Source organism: Petaurus breviceps, unplaced genomic scaffold (genome assembly GCF_028583685.1).
Source record: "Petaurus breviceps papuanus isolate PSGF00001 unplaced genomic scaffold, PetGlider_PUasm1.0 38, whole genome shotgun sequence".
In the NCBI taxonomy this organism is placed as follows: Eukaryota; Metazoa; Chordata; class Mammalia; order Diprotodontia; family Petauridae; genus Petaurus; species Petaurus breviceps.
This window is the reverse complement of record NW_027186304.1, coordinates 38,274,480-38,287,019: the sequence shown is the minus strand read 5'-3', so window position 1 is coordinate 38,287,019 and position 12,540 is coordinate 38,274,480. Positions and strand designations below refer to the sequence as shown.

The 12,540-nt window shown below is 37.9% G+C and overlaps 1 protein-coding gene across 2 annotated transcripts in view; it reads right to left on the bottom strand.

Annotated features, from left to right (window-relative positions):
- The window catches only part of LAMA3 (laminin subunit alpha 3), a 343,942-nt gene that overhangs the window by 79,106 nt on the left and 252,296 nt on the right, over positions 1 to 12,540 (bottom strand). For both annotated transcript variants that reach the window (XM_069099797.1, XM_069099798.1), the window contains exons 39-40: positions 7,636 to 7,737; positions 4,062 to 4,145 (exon numbers count right to left, since the gene is read on the bottom strand). In XM_069099797.1, coding sequence (XP_068955898.1) covers positions 4,062 to 4,145; positions 7,636 to 7,737 — 186 coding nt within the window. The remainder of the gene's footprint in view (positions 1 to 4,061; positions 4,146 to 7,635; positions 7,738 to 12,540) is intronic.

Genomic DNA, 12,540 nt, shown 5'->3' with positions numbered 1-12,540 from the left:
TAGCTACTCTTCTCCAAAAAGCAAAAAACAACAAAAAGAAATTTAAGACTATCTGGAAGGAACAGGCTCCAAATGTTTGCACATAATAGAGATAATAGGAAGAACACTTTTATTTCAAAGTAAAATAATCATATTTGCTTATAAATATTAGTATTTAAAGTACACTTACACAGATAGAAGAAATAGTAAATTATAAAAAATAATTTTTAATTATGAAAGAATTCTTGTGTCATCTGATACAACTGGCATGCCTGACTTTTCCAAGATCAAGTGTATCTTCAATCCACAATCAAGTAAAAGAACAAAAAAAATGTTTTCCAATATCATACCCTTAATTTAATTTTTTTTTATTTTTTGGAGGGGCAATCGGGGTTAGGTGACTTGCCCAAGATCACACGGCTAGTAAGTATTAAGTGTCTGAAGCCAGATTTGAATTCGGGTCCTCCTGACTCCAGGGCCAGTGCTCTACTCACTGTTCCACCTAGCCGCTCCATACACTTAATTTTAAATACCTGCTTATTGAGGATATAAAAAAAAATTGCAAACATGAAATTGTCCAAACAGATAGGTCCTATTATCGTTAGTTTACTGATAGAGGTGTAGGAAAACTGACTTCATCATAAAATTCAGGTTATTATAATTTTAACATTTACTCTTCAGAAGTACACAGTACTTATAGGATACAAAAATGCACTTGTATTGTTGTTAACCACCAACAGGGAGGCTCTGATATAGTTATTGGCAGAGTTCATGCCCAATGGAGGAAAACGTCTGGGCCAGTGCTGTCCAAATTACGGTCCCAGAGTCTAACAAAGGCTTCTGGTGGGCCTTGCTTTCTTCCCTTTCATCCATCCTTTTGCTTTTTTTCTCTGCTGCCTCACTGTCATATATTCCCACTGTCATATATGGATCAATGACAGTAGGTGAGTAAAAAGGAGCAGAAATGAGGACAAATTAAGAAATGACAGATTTTAGCAAGGCCATAGAAAACATTTTTTTAAACTTGTAAGTGGTCTAATAGCAGAATATAATTTATTCAAGGACATGCAAATTCTATTGAAACAATGAACACATTTTAATGCCGGTACACTACTGTTCTCCTTAATTATTTCATGTGACTGAGATATGGGACTTGGAAATTTTTTTTGAGCAACATCTTTAGTATGAACTGCAGCTCTCAAAGTGTGGTTCAGGAACCTCCAGGAGTCCTTGAGATCCATTCAGGTGGTCTACAAAATCAAAACTATTTTCATAATACATAATAAACTACTAAGACGTTTTAACTTCTAAAATGGTAGGTAGTTATAGATAAAACCCATATAAACAAAGTCTCTTTGAGGTCCTCAACAATTTTAAGGTGTCCTAAAACTAAAGTTTGGGAACTACCAATCTAGACGGAATTTTAAAAATATATATGGGAAATAGAAGGGTAAGAATTTAGTAAGGAACAAGTAGAAAGATAAGAGTTGGGAGGAACCTTAGAAATCATCATTCATCTGCCCCATTTTACAGATGATGAAACTGAGATACATAAAGGATAACTGACTTGCCAATGGTTACACTGGTAGCAAGTTCCAGAGTCAAAACTAGAACCTAGGTCTTCTGATTTCTAATCCCGTGCTTTTATCACTGTATTAGGTGAAGAGAGGCACAAGTGATTGAATCACAGATTCTCCAAAAGAACGTGGAAAAGAGCTCCCCGGAAAAGGGGAGGAGACAACTGGAGAGCAGTGGAGGGTAGGGAGGGCTGGCCCATCAGGAAAGTTATAGGAACAATGGTTTTGAGTCAGAGGGATCAGATTTAGAGTTGTAAAGGAGAGTAGAAGCCATCAAGTCCAATCCCCGCATCTTACAGATGAAATAACTGAGGCTGAGAGAAAGTAAGTGACATGGCCAGGGTAACAGGTAGGATTGCAAATTCGAGTCTTCAGACTCCAAAGCTGGCTAGCTGGGTAAGGTAGGAGAGCAGTGTGCTTTACCTAGGGCAGCTGAGTGGTGCAGTGCACGGAAGGCTGGGTCTGGAGTCAGGAAGACCTGAGTTCAGAACCACTTAAAGGCTATGTGACTCTGGGCAAGTAACAATCTCTGCCTCAGTTTCCTCATCTGTGAAATGATCTAGAGAAGGAAATGGCAAACCATGTGCCAGGCACTGTGCCAAGCAATTTACAATTATTATCTCAGCTGTTCCTCACAACAACCCTGAGAAGTAGGTGCTGTCATCATCCCCACTTAACAAATGAGAGATTTAAGGCAAACAAGTTAATTAACTTGCCCAGGGGAAGGATTGAACAAGTTGTGGTATATGATGGTAATGGAATACTATCGTGCTACAAGACATGATGAGCAGGATTATTTCAGAAAAATCTGGAAAAGATTTCTATGAACTGATACAGAGTGAAGTGAGCAGAACCAAGAGAACATTGTACACAGTAATAGCAACATTATATCATGATCAGCAATGCAATGATCCAAGACATTCCCAGAGGACTCATAATAAAAAATCCTATCCACATTCAGAGAAAGAACTGATTGAGTCTGAATGTAGAGCAAAGCATTCTACTTTTACTTTCTTTTTTTTCTTCAGTTTTGAGGTTTCTTCCACAAAATAACTAATAATGAAATTATTGTTGTGTTTGGCCTTCGTTCTTGAAAAGGACCATGACATCAGGTAATATAGAAATAAGTTTTGCATGATTGCACATGTATTCCCTACCTCAGAATGCTTGCTATCTCAGGGAAGGGGGAAGTGAGAGAGGGAGAGAATTTAGAATTAAAAACTAATAAAGAATATGATAAATTACTTTTACATGTAATTGGGGAAAAATAAAATATTATTTAAAGAAATCAGCTACCTTAGGGGCTCTTAACTTGGGGTCCATGCATTTGTTTTTAAATATTTCAATAACTATTTCAATATAATTGGTTTCTTTTATAATTCTCTGTTTTTTATTTTGTACATTTAAAAACATGATTCCAAGAAGGGATTTCAGGCTTCACCAGACTGCCAAAGGGGTTTGTGAGACAGAAATAGGTCAAGAACCCTTGATCTAGTCCAATCTCACCCCTCCATTCAGCAGATTAGGAAAGTGAGGCCAAAGCTTAAGCGATTTGCTAAAGGTCCCAGGTAGTAAGAAGCAGAATCAACACTTGAACCCAAGTCTTTAAATTCTAACTGGAGTATTCTTAATGCTACATTGCTTCACTTCATAGCCTGAAAAAATAAGTTTGAAAACTAGCAAAAAATGAAGTGATGTTAAAATACAGATGCTTCTTAAAAATCATATATAATTGATTGATAAATCAAACTTTTTTAGTTTATGTCGTCTTGCTGAATTTCATTACCACATAATTCAGTAGTAGTAGTAGTGGCAGTGGCAGTGGTAGTGGTAGCAGTAGTAGTAGTTATTGTTGTTGTAAGGTTCAACAATGTTTTGATGTACCTTCTTCCACATGGACATATAAAATCTTACTTGTCTATGCTTTCAAAATTATAATATTTTACATTAAAATGCTTTATATTTTCACATTTTTGCTTTTAAATACAGTGGGATAGACATGCTAAAAATGAGGTCATGGGGTGGCTAGGTGGTATAGTGACTAGAGAGAGAGAATGGCCCTGGAATCAGAAGGACCTGAGTTTAAATCGAGCCTCAGACACTTAACACTTACTAGCAGTGTGACCTTGGGCAAGTCACTTAACCCCAATTGCCCTGCCTTCCCCCCTCAAAAAAATGGTGACATTTAATAATAGCTAATAATAGTTATTATCAAATAGTCAATAATAATAACTAATATTTACATAGCACCTATTGTGCCAGACACCACACCAAACACTTTACAATTATCATCTAAACCGATCCTCACATGAACCCTGAGAAATAGATGCTGCCATTATCACCATATGACAAGTTAATTGACTTCACACTGCTAGTAAGTATCCAGGGCCAGATTTGAATCGAGGTCCTCCTACTCCAGGCCTGGCACTCTTTTCACCGTGCCACCAGCTGCCCTATACCTAAGATGCAAAACCTTAAGCCATTTTCACTCATGTTTCTCCTTACCTCAACCAGCTGAACTCGTCCATAATACCGCCGGTCTGGCAGGGGGTTGTTTGGGTCCATGTAGACAATGGTCATTTGTTGTCCCTATTCAAAGATAAACTAATGCTTTAGTGAAACACAATGAGAATCATAATTGGTCAAATTATAATATTAATATAAATGTACATTGTAGTACTATGAGCAAATACTATTATATCAATAAATTAACAAATATTTATTAAACACTGACTATGTGCCTGATATTTTGCTAGGTACTCTAGATACAAAAAAAAAAAGATGAAATAATGATCCTTGCCCACAAAGAGCTTACATTTTATCAAAAGAGATAACATGTACATATAGAGGAATATGCAAAAAAAAATTTTCATAAATACAAGGTAATGAGAAGGGGTTGCTTTTTAAAACCACATATAGAGAGGAGGGGTACCAGCAGCTAAAGGAAACAAGAAAGGCTTCATGTGGAAGAGAGTGCTTGAGGTGAGTCTTTTTTTTGAGGTGAGTTGAAGAAAACACGGTATTCAAATGAGTGAAGGTGAGGAAGGAATACTTGTCATGCTAGGGCAAAGGGAGATGATGTCATATATGAGGAATAGTAAGAAGGTTAATTTGGCTGGATCATAGAATGTGTAGAATAAGGCCAAAGAGGTAGGTTGGAACTGGATGGTAAAAAGGCTGTGTGTTCTAAAAAGAGGAGTCTATGTTTGATCTTTGAGGCAATAGGGAACAATTGGAGTTTATTGAGTAGGGAAGCAACATGGTAAGAACTGAGCTTTAGGAAAACAAAGTCATTGCACAATATGTCTTGCTCTAATAAGTATTTCGGAAATCACTGAAGGATTGATGTTACCAGACGTTATTTTGCTATCTAGTGCTATAGATTAGTCATGGATAGAAGAGAGCTTTCTTTTATTGAACTTTGCTCAGTAGAATGGCTTTATGTTATATAGCTTTGTATGTAATGTATAATGTGTGTGCATTAATGGAAGGGGTGCATGTATGAAAGGGCATTGGATTCAGAGAATTCCTCACTGCAAGAAGATCTCCATTTGGGTGGCAGGAAGGCGTTCTTGACTTTTTCCCTGCAGTGGTCTGGCTGAAGCATAAGGATGGACACAATAGTGCAGTCTCACCTGAAGGTTGTCCAGTTCTAAAACTGACCGTGGAGAGGAGATCATTGCTCCAAACTCATTCATTCCTTCCTCTCATCTAGCCATGCACAGTCAGTTTTTGCCCTAGCTAGCATCCAATCACAAAAACAGCAGGGCTGTTCTGTTCAAAACAGGTGGTTCTGCCTCAAGCAACAGCCTCGGTTGCCTGCCACAACCCTGGATTTGTATGCCCAGTATTCATTAAAAAGAGTGGAGCAGTATATGTGATCAGAAATCATTTTTTAAAAATTTGAAATACTAAGGAGCGTTCCCCAAAGACCTTTAATTACAAGAGCTGAGAACAGGGTTACAAAGTAAACGTCTCATAAACTGAAAGTATTTTCTATTTCTGAAGGTGGAATAGAGAGGAAATATTCTCTTCTTTATCTTTTGGTGAGTTCCAACAGTTTGCTTAATAAGCCATTTGGCAATAGAAATAGCTATATTAATGATCTTGAACAAAATGTGCACCAGGCATCCTGGTAACCGAATGGGGCTGAGAGAGGGGGAGAGAGCAGGCTCATGCTACAGTTTTTATTGTACAGGCTTTTTCTTTCAAACACTGAACTTTCTGAAGCCTGATGCTTTGTTTTCAACGTGATTTACAAAGGGTCTTTGGAATTTTAAAGAATCAATTGAAGCAACCAACCAATCAATCAATTCACAAACATTTTTTTAAGTACCTGCTGAGTCAGGCACTGTGCAAGGTGCCAGGGAAACAAATAAGAGATTCCCCTACTAATGGGGATATAAGTATATCTATAAGGCAGAATGAATATAAAGAAAATACATACAATATAGTTAACCACAAGGTAGTTTAAATAAAAATGTAGGCACTATTTAAAAATATAGCCTCACTTTTAACCAAACTGTCAAATACATAAGATTCTCTCATTATATGAAATGTGAGTAAATGACTTCAGAAAAATCTTAGATGTGCTTGACCATGTCACTCTTTTGTTCACAAACCTTCATTAGCTCCCTAATATTTATAAGAATTATATATATGTATATATGCACACACGCACATATTGTCTGATACATGCATCTAATAATAAGTATACACATTTATATATACCCATTTATATGTATGTGTATATATATGAATAAATGTATGTATACATATATATATATACACACACACACACAAAATTACTCATTAATTTGTGTATTTATTTCCTTAGTCTGATACTAAGACCTTCTAAAATCTAGCTCCAACCTAACTTTAAAACTTTTTTTTTTTGGAGAGTGGAAGGCAAGACAATTGGGGTTAAGTCTGAGGTCGGATTTGAACTCAGGTCGTCCTGACTCCAGTCGCTGCCACCTAGCTGCCCCACTTTTAAGCTTTAAAAAAAACCCCACAACATTTAAACATTTTATATTTGAGCCAAAATAACTTACTAGCGGTTTCTTAAACATGATCTGTTGTTTTCTGCTTCTGTGCATTCATGTAGACTACCATCCATGCCTTGAATTTGATCTTTCTTCATCTTCAGCTTTCAGAATCTTCCTTTAAGACTTAGCTTAGCTACCACCTTCTCTGTGGAAGATTCCCAGATATCACTCCCCTCCCCCACCCAAAGGTCCTTCCTCAAGCTTTTCTAAGCTACTTGTCTAAGTCTCTCCTTTGCTCCCATTGCTCCCAACCATGACTTATACTTATTCTCACCTCTCTTCCCCTCCCCCACCACCTCAGTAGAATGTAAGGTTCTTGAGGTCAAGGACTGGGTCATTAAAAAAAAAATCTTTGTCATCTCAGCACCTAGGTAATCACCTTACATATATCAGGCACTTAATAAATCTTTGCTGAATCGAATTGTTTTGCTTGCTATAACTTATTATAAAAACTAAAGTTCAAATTTCTGAAGATAGAACCTTGGTTATTGAATATTTACTAAGTATCTCCCTAGTTCAAGGCACTATGCTAGATTCTGAGAGGATACAAAGGGGAAGATTGAATCCTTGCCCTCAGGAAGCTTGAAATTGAAGAAATAAATTATATATAGGACAGCATGGGAACCTGTTTTGCATGATTATACATATCTTTAAAAGTATTTTGTCTTCTTAATTTTTTTGGATGGGGAAGATGAGGAAATGGGAAGGAGAGAAAATAAATGCTTATTAAGTGAAAAAAATTAGTTTTAAAAATACATAACTATAGATATAGATGATGATGACCAACAATCCCAGTGACCTGTAAGATGAGTGCTCATCACAAATGGTGGAGTTCATAAGAAGGAAAGATCACTGTGGGGTTGGGATGGGATTTGCTCAAAAGAAAGAATCTTCAGGAGATGAGGTATCCTTTTTTAGTTCCTATGAATACCTTTAAACGGATTAATTTAAAACTTTTAAATGCTATTCATTAAGTTTCTTTAAATTAGAAATCTTCCTTTCCTGACTTCAAGGAAGTTTTCCCCACCTACCGAAAGCTGCACATCAGGTCTCTTCTCCAGGAGACTCATGCCTTCACTGGGTAGGCCAAAGGATTTTACCTGATAAGTCAGGAAGCCACCATATGAAGAAACCTAAAGTTGAATGAATAAGATTAGTAACACCCATTCCAGAAGAGACTGTCTCAACTTTAGATGAAATAAACAATCCCTAGAAGCTTACAGATTTCCTTCTGCTATTTCCATTAATCTCTAAAGTTCATTTGAACCACTGCTTTTCTAAGAAAATTGAGTCATATGTTTGCATCTAACTGGGTAATTTCCACTAAATTCCCCTCCAAAAAATATCCAAAATGTTTCCCCAAAGCAGGCATTCTAGCATGGGTGTCATTCTGAAATCCTCAGAATACACAATAATTGAGTCTTACTAATCCCTCTGAGATAGTCAAACTTTCCAATTGTTCCCAGCTGCCTAAAAATGTCAGGATAATGGTCAAGGGATAGAGATGGAGTGGCCAGGCTATCGTTAAGATGGAATATGAAAGGAGTAGCCAGCACAATGGATGACCAGAAACAAAATCCGGAGTAAAATAATGGGTTGAATCCAATAATTTAATAGAGATACACAAAAAAGCCCTCCAGTCACTTATATGTTTTAAAAAATCATCTTCACAAGTATAAGGTGGGGAAACTATGCCTAGATAAGTTAATATGAAAAAGAGGCTTGGGCAAGGGGGCTGGAGAGAGAAGGAACTAGCCAAACAAATTCAGAAAATGCATTAAGAAGGAATCCCAGTGGTGCAATCTAAGAAAAAGTCAATCACTTCCCCAGTCCAGGTTAGCACAGGGAGACACCCAAGGAGGTCAGTTGAATTGGGATGGGGTGGTAGCTTATGGAGTACCCCAGTGCTGGGAGAGGCTATGTACCAGGACAAGAGGAGGCTCCAGACCCATACCAGGGCAGCACGTGTAGGGTACAGGAACAGGTCCCAGCTGACAGCTTTAGTAACCACTACCCAGTTCTAGGTCATAGATCCAAGATAGATTAGGAAGAGGACCTGCACCTAGGGGGTGGTCTTCCTGGGTAGAGGAGGTCCTGGGCTGTCTAGTGAGAAAAGAGTCAGTTCAGGAGCAAGCAGCAAGAGTGGAATTTAGGGGCGGCCAGGTGGCACAGTGAGTAAGAAAACCGGCTCCAGTGTCGGGATGACCTGGGGATCAAATCCTGGGCTCAGACACTTAGCACCACACCCAGAAATAACTGGCCGTGTAACCTTGAGGAAGTTACTTAACCCCAATTGCTTAGGGGCGGCCAGGTGGCACAGTGAGTAAGAGCTCTGGCTCCAGTGTCGGGATGACCTGGGGATCGAATCCCAGGCTCAGACACTTAGCACCACACCCAGAAATAACTGGCCATGTAACCTTGAGCAAGTGACTTAACCCTGATTGCTTTAAAAAAAAAAAAAGAGTGGAATTTAGATCCTTGAGGAGCAGAGAAGGGTCTCCGTTCTAGCATCGACCCTCATCTTAAATCTCCAGAGAAATAACCAGGGCAAGAATTCCAGGCCAGAAGAGAGATTACAATTCTGTTATTCTGAACCAACAGAACTTTCCAGCTCATTGGGTGGGGCTGAGTCCAGCAGCAGTCTACTGTCATTCAGTCTCAAACCCATGTCAGGAAGTCACAAAGCCTGGATCAGGGTGGGCAATGAGCCAGACTTTGTCCTGTATCAGACAACTCTGGAAATACTGAAAGCTTTCACATCTCTGACCTGTCTCTGAGACTCTAGAATAATACAACACTCAATTCTCCAAGAAAGCAGCCACAGGACTAACCCTGGCATTTCCTCGAAAAATGTACAGAATCTAGCCCTAATATATCAAGCCTGAAGTCAGGAAGGAGGCTGGAAGAATGAGAAAAACAAATTAACAAAAAAGAATCTCACCATAAATAGTTTTTATGGCAGGGGAGATGCTCAAGACAAAGAGGAAAAGAATGACTTCAAAAGCAAAGTCTCAAAGAAAAACACAGCTTAGGCACAAATTTAAGTAGAATTCCTGGAAGAGATGAAGCAAGATTTGTTTTAGTTAAAAAATGCTTTCATATGCAAAATAAGAGCACCTGAAGGGGAAAAAGGCTAGAAAAGAAATAAGAGCTATGAAAGAAAGAATTAGAAAGGGAATTAGCAGTTTGGTACAAAAATTAAAAAAAATACTTTGCTCAAGCAACAAACTATGAAAATGAGCATAAACCAAATAAAAACCAATGACTGTGAAAAAACAAATATCAAAGTAAAAAAATGAAAAATAGAAGAAAATATAAGGTATCTCATAGCAAAACGAACTGAAAACATATTAAGGAGATAACAATTTAAGAATTATTGGATTCTCTGAATGCCAAGACCAAAAAAAAAGAGCCCTGACATAATATTTCAAGAAATCTTAAAAGAAAATTGTCCCAATCTTTTAGAACCAGAGGGCAAAGTGGAAATGGAAAGAATCTACCAGTCACCCCCTGAAAGAAATCCCAAGGTGAAAACTCCTAGATATACCATAGTCAAAATACAGAGCTTCTAGGTCAAAGAAAAACTACTGCAATCAGCCAGAAAGAAATCAAGTACTGAAGAGCTACGGTCAGAATCACACATGATTTAGCAGCCACAACTATAAACGAGAGCAAAGCTTGGAATATGAGACTCCAGAAAGCAAAAGATACAGGCTTACAGTTCAGAATTATTTACCCACAAAACTGAGTATAATGCTACCAGGGAAAAATGGATTTTTAATGAAATAGAGGACTTATAAGCATTCCTGATTAAAAGACCAGAACTGCATGGACACTGTGAAGTTCAAACAAAGGAGTTAAGAGAAACATAAAAAAAAACCATAAACATGAATGAACAATGATAAGTGACTAAACAAAGATAAACTGTTATTCATAAAGCATATGTTGCTTTCATTTGAATGTAAGCAATTGCATTCAAATTGCTGCTTACATTCAAATATGAGGAGATAATTCATCTGTCCCTTCTCAACTCTATCACTATTGGAGTCATAGAGGGAATCTAATTAGACAAACCCTGGGAGTTGTTCGGTTATGTTTTTGATGATCTTAACTGAAGAATGGAAAGAGAGGGGAGGAAGAAAATTACCTCACATAATCAGGGTACACAAGTATACATCTATATAAACAAGGAGGAGGATTTGGGGGAGTAACTGATATTTTAGCCTCATTCTTCTGATCATAGGGAAAGGCGAAATGAGAAGAGGGATAATTAGAGGGGGGATAGATCAAGAGAGATTCTAGTCCTAAGCAAAACAAACATATGGATGTACAGATTTATAGCTATTTTAGAAAAGACAAAACATGGGAATGTGAAAGGGTGTCCATAAATTGGGGAATGATTGAATAAATTATAGTATAGTGAGTGAAAGAATACAATATAACTATATATATATTTTTTTTTTAAAAAGAGATTCAGGGGCTTTGGTGGCTTCAAGTTCAAACTGAGACAACAATGGGACTCAAAAGACAAAAATATCATAAGTGTACTGAGAAAGGAAGGTCAGAACACATCTTGCGTCTTGTGTTTCCTTCTGGGCACACAATTTAGGACTGGCATCGATAAGCTGCAGTATAGACAAAGGAGTAAAACCAGGATGTGGCAGGGATTGGATATGAAGATGAATGAGAACCCAGTGAAGGAATTGGGAATATTTTGCCTGGAAAAGAGAAGACTTAGGGGAAACATGAAACCTGTCTCTAAGTTGTGTAGGGTATTATACAAGGGTAGAGGCTGTGTCTCAGCTAAATTTTGTAACTTCTCTTTAGTTGTTCAGTAGTTGAGTCGTGTCTGATTTCGTGACCCTGTGTACTTGTTTGTGGGGTTTCCTTGGCCAAGATACTGGAGTGCTTTGCCATTTCCTTATCCAGCTCATTTTACAAATAAGGAAGCTGAGGCAAGCAAGGGCCCAGAGGCATATAAGCTAGGAAGTGTCTGAGATAGATTTGGACAGGAATTCAATGAGCTGGGGCCAAAGGAAGCCTTCTAGCGATAGACACATTTGAGGAGAGATTCAGTCAAAGGAGCTTTCATATTTCAACAATAACTTTGGAGATTTATAGCAGTAGCATCTAGGGAAAACCTCATTTTCTGTATCTGCAAAATGAATTATGAGGTTCTTTTTTAGCTCTAAATCCTAGGATAGATTCTTTTTGCCTTATAAAGAAATGGAATTCTATTAACTGAAAGCAGAGGAATGTGAATGAGAGGCAGATTAACAACTGGGATCATGACTGTAATTATGTGAGGTCCCTTAGAGCCCTAAATCTAGGAATGGCAATGTGGTATAGTGCATAGGGCATGGGACCTGGAATGAGCAAGACCTGGGTTCATATCCTACTTCTGACCCTTAGTGTCTAGTGAATTTAAGCAGATCACCTAACTTCTCTGCATGTCCTTGATGATCTCTGCAATCCCATCCTGTACTAAATCTATAATTATATGATTCTTCCAAGTCAAAAATCATGTTGCTTATCAACTGAGGAAGAGCTGAAGAAGCTGTGGTTTATGATTGTGATGGAATATTAATATTCTGTAAGAAATGACAAGCAGGATGATTGCAGAAAACCTGGAAATGCTTACAAAAACTGATGCACAGTGAACTAAGCAGAACCAGGAGTATACAGTACACAGTAAACAGCAATATCATACAACGAAGAACTGGGAATGATTTAGCTATTCTCAGCAGTATGATGATCCAAGACAATCCCAAAGGACTCATGATAATGTGCATGTTATCTGCCTCCAGAGAAAGAACTGATACTGTCTGAATACAGACTGAAGCATGCTATTTTTCTCCCTCCCTTCCTCCCTCTGTGCCCCTCCCTCCTTTCCTTCCTTCCTTCCTTCCTTCCTTCCTTCCTTCCTTCCTTCCTTC